The 19,302-nt window shown below is 43.1% G+C and overlaps 1 protein-coding gene across 1 annotated transcript; it reads right to left on the bottom strand.

Annotated features, from left to right (window-relative positions):
* Positions 1–3,980: 3,980 nt before the first annotated feature.
* Positions 3,981–18,425, bottom strand: slc25a14 (solute carrier family 25 member 14). The gene is made up of 7 exons (XM_079247178.1): positions 18,292–18,425; positions 17,628–17,722; positions 10,284–10,369; positions 7,496–7,591; positions 7,284–7,408; positions 6,875–7,088; positions 3,981–5,267 (listed from the first exon to the last, which is right to left on the bottom strand). Exons 1-7 carry the CDS (start codon positions 18,348–18,350, stop codon positions 5,226–5,228), a joined length of 717 nt encoding a protein of 238 aa, XP_079103304.1. The 5' UTR covers positions 18,351–18,425; the 3' UTR covers positions 3,981–5,225.
* Positions 18,426–19,302: the final 877 nt, after the last annotated feature.

Genomic DNA, 19,302 nt, shown 5'->3' with positions numbered 1-19,302 from the left:
CATCAGTAGGGTTTTAAAATCTATCCTGTTGAACAAAAGATGTTCTCCCCCATGTAAGCGTGGGATCTCTCCAGATACTCTGGCTTCCTCCCACTGTCGAAAGACATGCACGTTAGGTTATTTGGTTACTCTAAATTGTCTCTAGGATTGTGTGTGAATGATTTTTTTTGGCTCTTTGTGTTGGCCTTGTGATAGACTGCTGATCTGTCCAGGGTGTACCCCGCTTCTTGCCTAATGATTCCTGAGACAGACTCCAGCATCCTCACAACCCGGACTTTGACTGAATGGTTAAGAAAATGAATAAATGTTTGCAGTGTGTTGTTCATGCTGAGCAAAATTATTTAATGTTGCATATACAGCCATCATTCTCCATGTGTTCTCACTAACACACACTGTAATTAAGTCAGGGTTTACATCAATCTTTTCTCTCTGCAAATCAGCAAGAAATTTGGAATTATGTCTTTTATTTAAGTGCTTTTCTAGTTATTTGGAGGAAAATTTCAAGTCTTCCTCATGAAGCTCAGCTCAGAAACAAGGAGCAGATCATTTAGCTCCTCTTCAGCTGTTGTTGGACAGAAGATCTCCACTCAATCATCAAACTGAGCAGAGAAGCTTACCAGAGGTCCAGTATGACAGAAATCTGCTGACTCAATGGCTCAGATAAGTTTTATTAACAGATTTCCTCAAAGCAGAACTTCAATGCATCCACACAACAGAAAAATGTCAGGCTGATCTGAGAGGCTGAATCTCGTACCAGGACATGACGAAAGGTTGAGGAACAAAGTTACTGGCAAGCTATAAAGCATAAAACTAAAACACTCTCTTCACTTCAGCACACACATGATCTTCTCAAGCTTGACATGCTGCTTCATCTGGAGATGATAAAAGGATGGAAAATTTTAACAGCTCTGATAAAAGATAAAAAAAATAAATAAGGTACTGTAAGTTTAGACCAGATGATTAAGAATTCTTTTAGACAACCACTGATTCATTCTATGCTCAAAGTTTGATTTAATTCTTATTAATATTTTTATTATTTTCTTCAGTGTAAAAAAAAATTTTTTTTTTCTGAACAGAAAACACAGATTCACAAAACCCACTTCAGTCTCCATATAAAAAGAAAACGAGAAGATACATGGATGGAAATTAGTTTAAATCATCAGAAACCAACAGCAGAGCAGATCAGGAGGCAGACACACTTCATACCTCTGTGAAGATTATCATCAGTGTATAAATACAGAGGTGATGGTTGAAAATGCTATCAGGGAAGCAAGGATTTTATCAACCATTTAAAAAAAACATCAACCTCTGAAGAAAAGTAAAAGTCCAGAAATCAAAAACATTTATCTGCTAAATATAACAACAAACCACTTCAAAAATCAGATATATGATGGTGTGATGTTGATGGTCGTGGTGAGGGGCTCTTGCAGGGTAATGTTTTGTTTTTTACCTCTTGTATCACCAAGATACAAGCACATCACATTCATTTGAAGACACTTCAGTTAGCTGGTACTACTGTATGGACAAGTACTGCAATAAAATGAATATTTATTTCTATTCATTTTCCCTTTTATTCTGTTTTTCTGGATTAATGAGAAGAACAAAAGAAGAACCCTCACCCTCTCTCTGTAGAACTTATAAACCAGAACACATGGTGGGGGCATCATGGAAACATGGTGAGGTCATGGTGGGGACATGTGGGAACATGGTAAGGTCATGGTGGGGACATGTGGGAACATGGTAAGATCATGGTGGGGACATGTGGGAACATGGTGGGGCATGGTGGGGATATGTGGGAACATGGTGGGGATATGTGGGAACATGGTGGGGCATGGTAGGGATATGTGGGAACATGGTGGGGCATGGTAGGGATATGTGGGAACATGGTGGGGCATGGTAGGGATATGTGGGAACATGGTGGGGATATGTGGGAACATAGTGGGGCATGGTAGGGATATGTGGGAACATGGTGGGGCATGGTGGGGATATGTGGGAACATGGTGGGAACATGGTGGGGCAGGGTGGGGATATGTGGGAACATGGTGGGGCATGGTGGGGATATGTGGGAACATGGTGGGAACATGGTAAGATCATGGTGGGGACATGGTAGGGATATGTGGGAACATGGTGGGGCATGGTAGGGATATATGGGAACATGGTGAGGTCATGGTGGGGATATGTGGGAACATGGTGGGGCATGGTAGGGATATGTGGGAACATGGTGGGGCATGGTAGGGATATGTGGGAACATGGTGGGGCATGGTAGGGATATGTGGGAACGGTGGGGCATGGTAGGGATATGTGGGAACATGGTGGGGCATGGTGGGGATATGTGGGAACATGGTGGGGCATGGTAGGGATATGTGGGAACGGTGGGGCATGGTAGGGATATGTGGGAACATGGTGGGGCATGGTAGGGATATGTGGGAACATGGTGGGGCATGGTAGGGATATGTGGGAACATGGTGGGGCATGGTGGGGATATGTGGGAACATAGTGGGGCATGGTAGGGATATGTGGGAACGGTGGGGCATGGTAGGGATATGTGGGAACGGTGGGGCATGGTAGGGATATGTGGGAACATGGTGGGGATATGTGGGAACATAGTGGGGCATGGTAGAGATATGTGGGAACATGGTGGGGCATGGTAGGGATATGTGGGAACATAGTGGGGCATGGTAGAGATATGTGGGAACATGGTGGGGCATGGTAGGGATATGTGGGAACGGTGGGGCATGGTAGGGATATGTGGGAACATGGTGGGGATATGTGGGAACATAGTGGGGCATGGTAGAGATATGTGGGAACATAGTGGGGCATGGTAGAGATATGTGGGAACATGGTGGGGCATGGTAGGGATATGTGGGAACATGGTGGGGCATGGTGGGGATATGTGGGAACATGGTGGGGCATGGTAGGGATATGTGGGAACATGGTGGGGCATGGTGGGGATATGTGGGAACATGGTGGGGCATGGTAGGGATATGTGGGAACATGGTGGGGCATGGTGGGGATATGTGGGAACATGGTGGGGCATGGTAGGGATATGTGGGAACATGGTGGGGCATGGTGGGGATATGTGGGAACATGGTGGGGCATGGTAGGGATATGTGGGAACATGGTGGGGCATGGTAGGGATATGTGGGAACATGGTGGGGCATGGTGGGGATATGTGGGAACATGGTGGGGCATGGTAGGGATATGTGGGAACATGGTAGGGATATGTGGGAACATGGTGGGGCATGGTGGGGATATGTGGGAACATGGTGGGGCATGGTAGGGATATGTGGGAACATGGTGGGGCATGGTGGGGATATGTGGGAACATGGTGGGGCATGGTAGGGATATGTGGGAACATGGTGGGGATATGTGGGAACATAGTGGGGCATGGTAGAGATATGTGGGAACATGGTGGGGATATGTGGGAACATGGTGGGGCATGGTAGGGATATGTGGGAACATGGTGGGGATATGTGGGAACATAGTGGGGCATGGTAGAGATATGTGGGAACATGGTGGGGCATGGTAGGGATATGTGGGAACATGGTGGGGCATGGTAGAGATATGTGGGAACATGGTGGGGCATGGTAGGGATATGTGGGAACATGGTGGGGCATGGTGGGGATATGTGGGAACATGGTGGGGCATGGTAGGGATATGTGGGAACATGGTGGGGCATGGTGGGGATATGTGGGAACATGGTGGGGCATGGTAGGGATATGTGGGAACATGGTGGGGATATGTGGGAACATAGTGGGGCATGGTAGGGATATGTGGGAACATGGTGGGGCATGGTAGGGATATGTGGGAACATGGTGGGGCATGGTGGGGATATGTCGGAACATGGTGGGGCATGGTAGGGATATGTGGGAACATGGTGGGGCATGGTGGGGATATGTGGGAACATGGTGGGGCATGGTAGGGATATGTGGGAACATGGTGGGGCATGGTAGGGATATGTGGGAACATGGTGGGGCATGGTGGGGATATGTGGGAACATGGTGGGGCATGGTGGGGATATGTGGGAACATGGTGGGGCATGGTGGGGATATGATGGAGACCTGCAAGGAACATTGTGGGGGTATAATAGGGACATGATGGGGACACGCGGGAAAATGATGGGAACGTGATGGGAGCAGGTTGTTTGTCAGGAGAAAACAGAAGACAAGCTCAGAAGATTATGTGGAAAAACAGAGGTTATTATCACTAATTTAGTAAAACAGAACCATTTTTAAGTGAATATAGGATATTTTCATACTGACTGAAAACAGGACTCTGACCTAGAGTTTATAGAAAGGACAAAGATGCTGTCTGTACATGATCTAACCCAGCTAAAGGTACAATTTACAGATTTGCAATGAGTCCATACAAAAGCAGTTTGGCACACAGAGGAATGTGATGGGTACGAAGCTTCATATGTACACTTTATAACAACCTCAATATAATAAAGCCAATAATAATTTAGAAAAATTTAAATTGTCAAAAGGATTATGCTATTGGCAATTATTATATGATCGGTTGCTACACACCTGCTTTACATGAAACTGTGTGTGTATGAGTCTTAAGTCTTTTTTTCTGAAATAAAACATAAACATGGTGAATGAGAACAAACACCATTATTCTCATTGCAGGCTTTGGTTCACCTTGTAAAACTTTTGACAGAACTGATATTTGGAGGTTTTGTCTCATTATTTATAATAAATAAATACATTCGTACAGAGTTTGAATGATCCTGTGCTTCAGCTCAGCTGAACTGAACTTTTTTTTTTACAGCGTCTGAAACATAAGCAAGTCTAACTGGTAGGAAATGCTCCTGTTCGTCATTTTTTCTCCTCATTTTACTTCTATTTGTTCCACTCCTCCATGTTATTCTTGAACATTCAGCAGTAATTTTTACACCCCATTAGATACAGTATCTGCTTTTAAACAGGCTTCTTACAGACTTTCCAATAAATACACAGATGCCCTTTTACTGACATTTTCCACAGTACATTGCTTCATTTTCAAAGCTTTCACACAATCAGCTGCCTGGGGTTAGGGGAAGGGGGACACGTCCAAGTAACAGTCTTCAAATCAGCATTTAAACAGAAACAGTGATGGTGAAGAAAAGTGTTTGCAGATGATGGTTACCGTGTCATTCCCTCTCATTTCAGGAGGAGTGTGAGCGTACTGGTGCCAAACTGATACAGTCCAACAAACCAGTGCAGTCCGACTTCCTGCTCCAGTTAGAATGGGAGCTTCTTCAGCTGCTCGAAAGTGATAAAAAACTGAAGCCATTGTTAAGAAACATCAGAATTTCCATCCTGACCAAAGTCAGGTTGAAACAATGGATCATTTATCTTCATCTTCCAGCATTTAAATCAAAACAATGGTGTACACAACAGCTGCAGCTGTGCAGCTGACTGAGCTGCAGGAAACTACTAGATTCAGCTAGACAAGCAGATGTGCAGAAAGTTAGACCTGTTTGAGTTTAGATTAGGTGGGATGGGATGGGATTCAGCATGGTGTTTTAAATCTGTTCCATGGCTGTGACTAAGGATGTCACGATTATAGATTTTTATGGGTGTGATTATTGTCAGAAATAGTCACGATTTTACAATTATTCTGTGTTAAATCATTTCCCTATACTATTAATGTGTATAACACAGATATTCCTTATTGATCTTCAAGTTTTATTTTTTTCCATCTTTTGATGCCAATATGATTAATATAGCAATAAAGTAAGGTAGCCAAGAAGCTTGGCTGTTTAAAGAACAAATAAATCCTACATATGAACTTAAACTGATGGAAAAGGCTACAGGACCCCTGCTAAGATTTGGGAGACCTTAAACTACATCATAAAAAATTGTTTTGAACATTTCTTTTCAACATGCGTAGGAGAGATATGAAACCCAGGAAAACATCTGGATAGCTTTGATCTTCAGCTGTCCTTTAGCAGAAGAACTGCTGTTTGACACAGAAATGAACAAGATCACATATCTGCAATTAAACACTTTCCTCTATGGACAATGACTATTACATACTGGTGACTAAAAGCCACAGACCTCATACCAGGTAGATTATGTCTGGAAAGCAAAACTTTCCATGACCAAAGATGTATTTAGCGTTTTTCTCTCACCTGTATAGTGTAGTATTCAGTGAACATGTCACATTGTGCTGTAAGATCAACCAGAGATGTAGATGATAACAAAACAGCAAATGACATTTAAAATTTCAATGCTACGTTAGATAAGCATTTAACCAAACTACTGTTTTTATGCCTTGAGCATGAAAAGCTGCTGGTTATCCTGCAGCTGGTTATTTTAGGGTTTAATGTCTGTAAAGGTTAAAAAATAGCACACGTATAACTCTGTGCTGTTATCTGTCTAACAAAAATCACTAAACTACAACCCAGACACAACTGTTGCTGTCCATCCATCTGGAAAGGGTTATAAGGCCATTTCCAAACTTATTTCCATGAATAGTCACAAAATAGTTGCTCATCTTCCCAGGAGTGGAAGAGAGCAGGAGAAGGCCTCCTCTCACTAAAAGGACTGTGGTGGAACAGCATGGGTTGGCAAAGCTGCATCTGAACAAAGCACAAGACTTCTGGAACAATGTCTTATGGACCGACCAACGAGGAAAATATGTGGTCACAAATACTTGCTTTATAACTTCTGTCAGCACAGTAGTGGAGAAGTGATGATCTGGGCTTGTTCTACAACTACAGACATAAAAGAGGGTAACTACTACAATCTTTTTCACTAAATGTTTTGTCATGCATCTATTTTCACATCCGAAACAAAACAAATTTTAAAATGCAAGGTTTGTTCTAAAGTGCATTTGGAAAGATGAAATATTCCAGGCAGCTTTTCATCCCACTTTTAAAGGATACAATGATGTTCCAAGGCCCCAGTCGCAGCCAGTTAGGCCAGAATCCTTTATAGAGAGCAAAGAAGCCTTCATTTTTCCATGTCTTCATCACTCCGTCCAGTGTTCCTTTGTACATGGGGCTTCCAGACAAAACTCGCTGGTTCATCATGCGTGTGCGGACCACATCCACTGGGTTGGAGGCCAGTGCCCCTGCCAGGCCGCAGGTAAAACTTGAGCTGTACAAATATAGGATGAAATTTAAAATTTCAATGCTACGTTAGATAAGCATTTAACCAAACTACTGTGTTTATGCCTTGAGCATGAAAAGCTGCTGGTTATCCTGCAGCTGGTGGTGTCTAATTTATTTTAGGGTTTAAGGTCTGTAAAGGTTTTCCTCCTGCTAAATATCTCTCAAACGGAGAGATATTTACATGAAATGTGCCAAAATGGTGTCTCCCATGAGGCCAGAACGCAGCAGGTGCTTCTTGGTGATGTCATAGACAGGAAGTTCCACACCAACGACAATGGCTGCCCGCTGTGCAGTGGGGATGACACCCTGAGGGAGACAAATACAAGATCAACAAATCAGAGTGGGATGTTTTCAACAGAACAACTGGTCCTGAAACGTCATCCCACCACTCACCCTCCACAGCCCCCTGGTTCCCTCCGTCTGGTAGATATTAATGAAGTTGGACATCATGCTGCCTTGGAGCAAGCTGCCCTGAGCCTGCATTCGGATCTGAGAAAAAAAAATGCACAAAAAACAAGAAGTATGTCACAGTTCAGTCCTCTGATTTACAGATGTGGTTTAAATTTCATCAATCCACCTGAATACTTCAAAATCAAAGCCACAGCTTCCCCAGCATGACGGTGGACAGACAGCTGTAATCTCCTGATGTACAGCTACAGCCGTGTGTGAACAACCTGAATAAAGATTATTCTTACACAGATGCATTACAGGACCTTCTGGGTTAAAATCAACAATAAGACCTGCTGGTTGGGAATTGGGCAGAGGAGTTTATGTGTCTCTATGTGATGTTAAGATGGCGTTAGAGATGGACAGGTAGATTGCGGGTTTATCAGTAGTGATGAGGATGGTGCTCTGATCTGTTGAGGAAGAGAGAGCTGAGTTGAAAGGTAAGACAGCTCCAACCCTCCCCCACAATGACTGAAAAAATGAGATCCATCCATCCATCCATCCATCCATCCATCCATCTTCTGCCGCTTATCCGGGGTCGGGTCGCGGGGGCAGCAGCCTAAGCAGGGAAGCCCAGACTTCCCTCTCCCCAGCCACATTTGCCAACTCTGCGGGGGGATCCCGAGGCGTTCCCAGGCCAGCCGAGAGATGTAATCCCCCCAGCGTGTCCTGGGTCTTCCCCGGGGTCTCCTCCCAGAGGGACGTGCCTGGAACACCTCACCAGGGAGGCGTCCAGGAGGCATCCTGACCAGATGCCCGAGCCACCTCAACTGGTTCCTCTCGATGCGGAGGAGCAGCGGCTCTACTCTGATCTCCTCCCGGATGACCGAGCTCCTCACCCTATCTCTAAGGGAGAGCCCGGCCACCCTGCGGAGGAAACTCATTTCAGCCGCCTGTATACGAGATCTCGTTCTTTCGGCCACGACCCACAGCTCATGACCATAGGTGAGGGTAGGAACGTAGATCGACTGGTAAATCGAGAGCTTCACCTTCTGGCTCAGCTCCTTCTTCACCACGACAGACCGGCACAGAGTCCGCATTACTGCAGACGCCGCACCGATCCGTCTGTCGATCTCACGCTCCATCCTTCCCTCCACCGTGAACAAGACCCCGAGATATTTAAACTCCTCCACTTGAGGCAGGACCTGACCCCCGACCCGGAGAGGGCAATCCACCCTATTCCGGCTGAGGACCATGGTCTCAGATTTTGAGGTGCTGATTCTCATCCCAGCCGCTTCACACTCGGCCGCGAATCGCTGGAGCTGGAGCTGGAGATCACGACCAGATGAAGCCAACAGGACCACGTCATCCGCAAAAAGCAGGGACCCAATCCTGAGGCACCCAAGTCGGATCCCCTCAACACCTCGGCTGCGCCTAGAAATTCTGTCCATATAAGTTATGAACAGAATCGGTGATAAAGGGCAGCCTTGGCGGAGTCCAACCCTCACCGGAAACGGATCCGACTTACTACCGGCAATGTGGACCAAGCTCTGACACCTGTCGTACAGGGACCGGACAGCTCGTACAAGGGGGTCCGGTACCCCATACTCCCGGAGTACCCCCCACAGGAGCCACACGGTCGAATGCCTTCTCCAGGTCCACAAAGCACATGTAGACTGGCTGGGCAAACTCCCATGCCCCCTCCAGGACCCCAAAGAGGGTATAGAGCTGGTCCACTGTTCCGCGACCAGGACGAAAACCACACTGCTCCTCCTCAATCCGGGATTCGACTATCCGGCGGACCCGACTCTCCAGGACCCCTGAATAGACCTTACCAGGGAGGCTGAGGAGTGTGATTCCCCTGTAATTGGAACACACCCTCCGGTCCCCCTTCTTAAAAAGGGGGACCACCACCCCAGTCTGCCAATCCAGCGGTACTGCCCCTGATGTCCACGCGATGCTGCAGAGGCGTGTCAGCCAGGACAGCCCCACAGCATCCAGAGCCTTAAGGAACTCCGGGCGGATCTCATCCACCCCCGGGGCCTTGCTGCCAAAGAGCTTTTTGACCACCTCAGCGACTTCAGCCCCAGAGATAGGAGAGTCCACCCCTGAGTCCACCAGCTCTGCTCCCTCATGGGAAGACGTGTTGGTAGGATTGAGGAGGTCTTCGAAGTATTCCCTCCACCGACCCACAACGTCCCGAGTTGAGGTCAGCAGCTCCCCACCTCCACTGTACACAGTATTGATGGAGCACTGCTTCCCCCTCCTGAGCCGCCGGATGGTGGACCAGAATCTCCTCGAAGCCGTCCGGAAGTCTTTCTCCATGGCCTCGCCGAACTCCTCCCATGCCCGAATTTTTGCCTCGGCAACAGCCGAAGCCACATGCCGCTTAGCCCGCCGGTACCCATCAGCTGCCTCCAGAGTCCCACAGGCCAAGAAGGCTCGATAGGACTCCTTCTTCAGCTTGACGGCATCCCTCACTGCTGGTGTCCACCAACGAGTCCTGGGATTACCGCCACGACAGGCACCAACTACCTTACAGCCACAGCTCCGGCTGGCCGCCTCAGCAATACTGCAGAAAAATGAGATCATGGATTTATATTCTTTTTGGCTCCAGGAGGAGCCGGAGAATGTTGCTCAGGAAATAGAGGTCTCGGTCTCTCTCCTGAAGCTGTTGACACCTCCACAACCCACATCAGATAAGTGTCTGGATAAATGGAGGAGTCCTGCTTTGAAAAATCAACAAACACACACCATTTCTGAGCCACGGTCTTAGCGTAGCATTAACAATCACCTTAAGGACGTCCGTGGGGTTGGCCAGAGAGGAGGACAGGACTCCAGATACAACTCCACAGAACACGTTGATGACCATGGTCTCATCTGCCAAAAAGATACAAACAAAATCATGTAAACAGAACCAAACCAGAAGCCAGAAATGACACATATATACAAAAATCTCTACTGCAGAGCCCTGCGCTGGAAGACACTGTTTTTGTTACGTTTCGTACACTAGCTCATTTAGTTCGAAGTAAACACTTGTATAATTATTAGGGGCAGGACTAAAAAAAATCATCTAATTAATTACAAGCTTTGTAACTAATTATTGTTTAATAATTACATTTTAATCACATAACAAAATTTCTCCCAAAAAGCACTTTTTCATTTAAACGGATTTTAAGGGAGGATGAAATCAAATAATAGTAAAAGAGATTAATATTAATATTAACATTACTAAGCTCTATTAATGTCTGGAAAAAATGCATTTAACTTTTAAAACTTTAGAAAAAAAAAGACAATATCCCTGGCCAAAACTGAACAGATCCAATGTTAAAGTGTCATTTCAAATAGTTTGACTAAAAGCTGCAGTTCCAGATATTCTCCAATTAAGAGTCTACTACATATTAGAATAATTTTAACTTTTTTTAATGGTTTCATTAACACTCTTCATTAACAGACATTAATATGTGACAGGAAAACACTTAGTGGCAACTTCAGTCTGATCATGCAGCAGAGGTGATCACCTCCTGCTCTGACTGCTGCATGGAGCTGCATGAGGACCGAGCTACGTGTGTGTTCTTTCGGACGGGGGAGTTGCTAACAGAGAAGAGAAAACTACACATTCTTTTAATGTTACCCACCGGAAGTCCTCCATACCATCAGAAAAAGATGCAAGACTTGTTGATGCTTGCTTTGTCTTTAAATGAACTCACTAAAGGGTCTGAAACATCTCTAAATATAGCAGTGGTTAGTAGGGGATGTACCATGTGCATCAGTGTAATCCGCGTACCAGGAAATTGTGCACTGACAAGGTTTCGTGATTAAAATGTGTGTGGGTTTTTTTTTTACGCATTAATGTTTCTGTAATTAATTATTCATAATTATCATTAAAATCCCACCCTTTATAATTCTGTAACACAAGTATTCTATTGAGCTGCTTTAATTCTGAATTAACCTAACCATTCAAGCCTTTTTCAGTTTTATGTCCAGAACTTAAGAGTTTTACAGTATAAGGAATAGTTTATGGAGAAGCTACTGGCTGCTTGTTACTTCCACATCAGTCAGCTTTTGATAATAAATGAAATACATTAGATTTTTCTGCTTCATCTTCTGAAATCACTTTCACAGATCCAGACGTGTACCTGAACCAGTATGTTTGGTCAGAATACTTCCCACTGCATTTCACATAAAATAATGACTGAATATTCATGCTGCACTTGAGGGTCACATTTTCTAGAATTTTGGTTTAAGTAAGGGATAATATCCAACGAGGCGCATTAACACAGAGATACACACATGCTCCGCTTCACTGCTACAGGGTGATGGTCAGAGCTGCTCTGTCCCTCTTTGAGAGACATGGAGCTTGGTCATAAACTGACTAAATACTATCTTATACCGTTGAAACATTATGATAAGTATTTCATCTGCAGTGACTGAGATGGGGAGGAATCGGGAGACTTTTTTCCTTTTTCTACTCTACTGGTTATTGTTCAAACGAAACTCTAAATTAACCTGAAAAAATAAAAGAACTTAAAAAGTGGCAGATCAAATACATTCATTAGTAACCATGGGCCGCTGTTTGACATAGTCCTTCCAGATATTCTTTCTGCTTTCTGTTTTGTCTGTCGATAACATTTCAGTTGCCACGCTTACCAACTAGGGTTTGAGCCAACGCAATGATTTAGAATTATTTGGCTATTTGACGGAACTTTTTTTAACTGGTGTCCTATATCACTTTTTAACGGACACCCTGCAACCAATCAGAATCGAGTATTTGCCCAGACCGTGGTATAAGTATATTTAGGGCAGTGCGATATGACCAAAATCTCGTATCACAATATAGTTCATTTTATGTCCCCATAACGATATACATAACGATATAAAATTGTTTGTGTAATTTTGCGTAAGTCATCAGTTATTTGTCAGATGTGCTGAGAGGGTCTTGGCTGCAGCCTGGAGAATGAGGCGGGGCTGGATGTTGGGCAGGGTTGGACGTCCAACCCCGCCCCCTACAACATTTTGATTGATTAACCCTAACCACGTCCATTTAACATCTAACTCCGGCCATTTGACATCCAACCACGCCCATTGGACGTCCAACTCTGCCCAATATCCAGCCTTGCCCCATTCTCTAGGCTGCAGCCAGGGGTTATTGGATGTGCTTGACAACAGCAGCAGTGATCCCCTTCCACCTGGGGGAGCTATGGCCGTATGGCGCTTCACGGGTAAAAGCCTGTTGCAGCGTTTGCATCTGGAATTTATTATGAGCGTTTTAACCACCACTTGACGCTGCTTTTGTGGCTTTTGTTTGTCGACTCTATTCTTTGTTCTGTATTCTTTTTTCTAATTCTTGTGCAGGTGCTAAAATGTCTTATCGGTCATTGTGTCGAAGTCCGTTGTCAGGACATTGAGCTAGTGGGGTCCACTTCAGTGTTTTTTATATCCAAAGGAATCCATGAATCCATGCGACAGAAATTTCCCCTCTTTTATGAACAAGCTCATCAGTTTTGGGTGGCTGGTCATCTTTTAGTGAATTATCTTGCTCTGAAATCCGTCTGCTACTGTCTTTCTCCATGTTTGTTCATATATTGCAGCGTGCATGTAATAAATCGCATCTTGACGTAAAATACTACAGTAAAGCAACTTATCATGGCATAAACAATAGAGCCTCATATGAAACAATAGACATTTTTTATCATCCAAATGATATATATCGTCATATTGTCCAGTCCTAAATATATTTAATCTCAGATGAAGGCTTTAATTCCGATTTTACAGATTTTTTTTTTCCTATTTCTGTTGAGAACTGCAGAAATTTACAGTATTACAAGTGTTATTTCATCATCTCCATTTACTGTATGTTTGGCTTCATCAGATTTGTCAGCATACAATATTTAAATTTGACACTATAACAGACATAACTTCTATAATTAAAACCTAATCATAAATATTTATTTCAGCTAAACTGATTTCAGGATTTCTGTGAAATAAGGATGCTTCTAAAACCTAATCTGAGAGGAAAAAATTTAAAGAGAAATTGTTATTTTCTTTAGAAATGACTGTTTATCAGTTCTGTTCTGTTTGAATTGAAGAAATGTAATATATTTTCTGTGAAGGAGTGAAGACATCTGCTGGGGAACATGGCAATGGTAGGAATTATTTTAAACAGGTAAATCTACATATCTCATTTTAAATCTAACTCCACGCATCTGATGCTCCAAGCAGCCCAGTAGTAATGCTGTTAGGGATTGAACTTTGACTTTGTGAGTGTTAACAAATAGCTGATCTTATTAGTAGGAACCCAGTATGGCATCTAGAATGGAGGATGAGGGCGGAGGAGGAGGAGGAGGAAGAGGAAACAAAATAAGTAGAATGAGGGATTGAGGTTAGAACAATAGGAACAGTAATCCTTGATCAACCTGACCAACAGTTAGTGTGGCGTTCCTGGCGCCGCTCATTTTATGGGTGTTTCCATCCCACCACAACCACTGGGCAAACCCAAGCCTGCATCAAAACAAGCATTCAAAACACAGTGGCACCATTGTGGCACAGAGCATGCAGGTTGGAAAGGCAAACAATCAACAGGAACAAATAAAAGTGCTTTTTGCTGTCAAAACACACTGAAAAACCTGAAAAAAACCTTCAGAGCTTTAGTTTCATTTCATACCCCCTCTATCTTTAGCTTCAGAAACATCATGTGTTGTTGGACAGATTAAAAATGAAATGCAGATGTAATTTACCCAGGATTTATTGGTGCCATTATATTTATTCATGACTCTTTATGCAAAATACTTACACCACTGTGGAGCATGACTGGTGCCCCACTGTTGGCAGTTTAATATAAATAATACACAAACAACAAATACAAAATAAATGTAAATAAAACTACACACTCAGGCCAAAACTGAGGCCTCCACAGTAATCTGCTTATTTTATTTGCCACTGACTCTTCGGCTTAACTCATTGGCTGCTGAAGACGTCTTTTACGCAAGCACCCGGCCAAATCAGCCCCCCACATTCTGCAATTTCAACTCATGAGTCAAAATGCTCCAAAATGCACAAAGGTCTCTGCTGCAAAACCTGGCAGCCAATAAGTTAATGATGGACTAAATGTTGTTGACAGGTGGTGACAACAAATAAGGAAGGAAGCACTTCATAGAGAGGAACAGAGTTATATGGAAGCAGAGGAGGAGATACACCTGAGGTCATAAGCTTCTCCAACATCGTGGTGCCAGGTTTTACTGGTTAATGCAGCAGGATGTCATCTGGCTGTCAACAGGTCAGCACCCATCATCTGAGTTCCTCCATCTCTTTCTAACACCTTCATACTAGATACGTATGGCATATTATTTTCTGCTCAGACTGGTCTAACATCCATCCATCCATCCATCCATCCATCCATCCATCCAGTAACTGGGGTAGCAGGGGGGTAGCAGCTTAAACAGTCTTCCTTCTTCCCAGCCACTTCTTCCAGTTCATCTGTGGGAAAGACGTTCTCAGGCTGGCTGAAAGACACAGATCCTACAGTGTGTCCGGGGACAGCATGTCCCACTGGGATTCCTTCCAGTGGGTCATGCTTGGAAAACCTCTCCAGGGAGGCGACCAGGAGGCATCCTAACCAGATATCTTACTCCTCTCGAAGTGCTGGAAAAACAGCACTTCTACTCTGATTTCATCATGAATGACACGAGCTTTCCTGAAGAGGAAACTCATTTCAACCGCTTGTATTTATGATCTTGTTTTTCTGTGACTACCCACAGCAGCAGACCTTAGGTGAGTGTAGGAATGTTGATGGACCAGTAAATCAAGAGCTTGATAGACCATGATAGACCAACGCAGAGTCCACAACACTGAACTGACCCTCCTGTACATCTCCCACAACATCCTTATTTCACTCCTGAACAAAAGCCCGAAAACATCTGTACTCCTCCACCTGGTGCAGGACATCATTCCCAACCTGAAGAGGACACTGCACCCTTTTCTGTGTGAGGACCATGGTCTTGGATTGCTGATTTTAATCTCATCTACTTAAGGTGGCTGAATAAACCTTCATATTGTGATTTTTGTTTGTCTCTCAATGTTTCACGTCCAAAATAATCTAAAAATAATTTAAATTAATACTTTTTTTGATATACTGTTTATAAAAAAAATACAATAAGTAGTAGTAAAAGTGGTTAAAAGTACATGGGAGTGGTTACATTACAGCTGCAGCATGGAGGTAAGATGATTTGTCTTTCATTCTCCCCCACTGTTTTCCCAAGACTTTTTTGAAGCATCTTGCCTTTAATTTAGTTTACAAAATATTTATAAGTACAATGAAAAAAGAGAAAAAAGAGTGACACTCCTACACAACACTGTAAAGTGAGTGTTCTAACATTCTTGTGAGAAGAAATCGATTTAATAAAAGTATTTCTGAAGAGATAAATGTAACCGCACCAAATATCCAGGATAAACTCCAACTCACATACTGGTCAACAGACCTACTTCAGTATAGATGGTTCTCAAACTACACTAACTGCAAATGGCTGATGCAACTGGACTTTAATGACTTCCACAGACAAACTTAGTAGTAAATATTCCAAACTCTTCTCAGCTGCAGTAAAGCCCAAAACTTAGTAGGTTAAAAAGAATATTTACAACAGAAAAAAAGGATATTATAAAACCCTTTTCATCCATCATGAAACAAGTGACTGATACCAGAACATCCTGTATGCATGCAAAAGATCCCAAAACAAAGAGAGGAGAAGCCGCAAAGGCATTCTGTGCTGTTTAAACAACAAACCTTTTAAGTCCAAACAGAAGAAAAAGGATTGACGGGATAGAATAATCATTGAAAGAATGGTGTAACCAGCAACATGCCACAGAGATGTTAACACCTGAGGAAAATACATTAACAGTATTGTTGAAGAGAAACCAGTGTGGTGTTCAGTACTGTTGCTGTAAGCGTGACATCTCATTAATGTCTTTAATTCCCACAGTAAAGGATCCGATAATATTAAAAACAATACTGATATAAATACCAACCAATAATTGTAACTTGTATTGTTTTGGAGTTGATTTTACATTAACCCTTAAAACTCGACAAGATCTCTTGCATGCCTGAAAACTGTTGCTTGTATCATCAACAGTTTCCCAGGAACTTAGTGTGTAACTCTATGAGATAACTCATGATGGATAGTTTTCCCTTTCGGCAAGTTATGAATGTTTTCCAGTCATTCATATTCCATTGTGGAGCTTTACATTCCAGTCAGAAAATGTAGTGTTTATGCAGAGACGATATGGTAAAGCCATGATGACAGATTCATGATCACACCAATATTTATTACATATTTAAATAAATTACTATTACAACCAAGGTATTAAAAAAAAAAATCTGTCATTTTAACCTGGAAATGATGATGAAGCCACTTCCTACCAGACTTTCCACCAATCAGTGATGTTAATGCCTAATCATTAGTAGCCAAATATCAATAAACAAGCAGAAAGTTCTATGTGCATCTGAAAAGCACAGAAATAATGATCCTCTGTGGCTAGGATAAAGCCAAGAAGACTTTTTGATGCTTAATGGTGGCAAAAACTAGCTGAGTTGGAGCCTGAATAACCGTAAATAGCCAAAAAAAAAAAAAAAAAAAAGTAAATATGTAAATAGATTCTGTTGTGTGTTTTTTTCCAGATGTGAGAGAATGATGTGAAGATAAGAAAATCTTGGTCACAGTTCTAACTTCTGTTAATAATAAATTCTGTTTTCTTCTGGCTGATCTTTATGCTGCTATATTTATTGATACATTTTACATCATTTTAGCCGTAATCTGACAGCTGAGGCATCAAGACTGCATGTTGACTGTGATTAAAAGTTTGTGCTTCTACATGCAGTTTTATATTTTAAAAAATTTAGGGGCCCACAAAAAATAACAAAATGACTGAACATTAAGGGTTAAAAATGCTGTCATTATGACCGTAACTATGTCCCATAATTCCCATTTTCAAACTAAGAATGTTCCAGACCCATTCATTTCATTCATTTGTTTTCCGAGCCACTGAGTCTGATTAAGGGTTGTGGGGAAGACAGAGCCTATCCCAAGAAAGATTATCAGAAAACAAGATGTTCTAGCATATTCTAGGAAAAGTTGGTGATGCTCACCTTCTGGGCGGCTGACAAACAGCCTCTTCAGAGAATTATATGTTCCTATCTTGATTGTCCCATAAGAAGCTTGTCTCAAAAGTGCTGGGGAGATCCTGAGCAGACAGGTGAAAAAAGTTAGTTGCAGGAATATCTGAACTTAAAAATAGCAAACCAATCTTACTGAGCATCATGAAATACAGACTTATAGAAAATCACTGGAATATCCCTTACTGCTTTACAAGTCAGGAGTCATTTTCAGGTTGTGATAGTAGTAATGAGGGGGTTATATTGTTTGTTTTAGCATCATGCAGTCTGGTCATTCTGACATTCAAAAGTACCAACTAAATGGAAGATTAAATATATTCATCTGCATTTGACTCAAAACTGAATTTGACCTCTGCCTTGGCTGAGGTCATAAAACGGATTAAGATAAATAAACAATGGTTTAATTAAGATTAGTTTTTCTGTACAACATTTCCTGTGTCTGAGCTTCAACACCAGATCTATCAAAAAGCTACAGCTCAGCAGTAAATAAATAAAATCAATAAAATTATATTTTGTTGCCAGGAAGTCGGCTTTCCTTTGCAAAGTCAGAATTATCCATGAGGGCCTGTGAGACTTGATTAACCAATGACACATTGATCAAGGATACAGAATGTGAAGCAAAAATCCTGTGTCATACCCAGAGTAGAGTGCCCGGATACCCTCCTCCTTGCCGATCCTGAAGAGAGCGTGGAACATGCCCCTGTAGCGTACCTCCGTGTACTGCGACTGACCCTGGACCTGAAGTCGAGTCTTAGTCAGGTCAATGGGAAAAGTCCCTGAAGATTAACAACAAATAACAAAGAAGAAAAAAGTCAAATTAAAAAAAGGTGCTACTGTTATTAGAAAGGGTGACACTGACCATAGGAGCTGGCAGATTATTTGTTCCACAGCTATATGTGCTTTTGATGTCAATCTCTGGGAGCAGAGCTGGTGCACTGGGGTGTTGCCTGGCTGCCGCTTGGTGGTGGTCTGGGGATCCTGGCTCTCTGCTGGCATTGGCTGGGCCCTCTGCCTGTGGAGGTTGGAAGTTGCTTTCGGGCTCCTGGGCCCTGGGCGACAGGTGGGCCCACTGTAGCCTGTTCCCCATGACTGAGAGGACTCTGGCTGGGGCCTCGTTCTGCTACCTCCTGGGTGGATGCATAGTTGGCTCTGCGATGGGGTCATTGGGGTCTGTGCTTGGGGATGGCTGCCGGTTGCTCGGATAGAGGGGTCCTCCCTCTTGCTTTTGTTCAGGCGGGGTTGCATTGGCATGATCACTCTTCTCTGAACGCTTTTCTGTATATTCTCCATGTAACAAAGTCATCCTGCAGCTTTAGTCACCAACAGCAGGTAGTTTTCTTTGAGTGTATTTCTGGTTTATATTTAACTTGTACGGGTGTAGCAAATGGTCCACAATCTGTGGTTGGCTTGTATATGGCCACTTTGGCCATCACATACCTTGCAAGTGACTTCAGAAGGAACCAGATGTTTAGGAAACCCAAATGAATGTTTTGCATGGTTGCAGTTTGAAATCAGTGTATTAGGGAGTTCAGATGGTATTTTGTGGGTCATAATATACACTGCTCAAAAAGAATAAAGGGAACACGAAAGTACCACGCTGTAGATCTGAATGAATTAAGTATTTTTTATTAAATAATTTGTTCTTACC

The sequence above is a fragment of the Telmatherina bonti genome (assembly GCF_933228915.1).
Source record: "Telmatherina bonti genome assembly, chromosome: 10".
In the NCBI taxonomy this organism is placed as follows: Eukaryota; Metazoa; Chordata; class Actinopteri; order Atheriniformes; family Telmatherinidae; genus Telmatherina; species Telmatherina bonti.
Note: the sequence above shows the minus strand (reverse complement) of the source record. Positions and strands in the feature narration are given on the sequence as shown.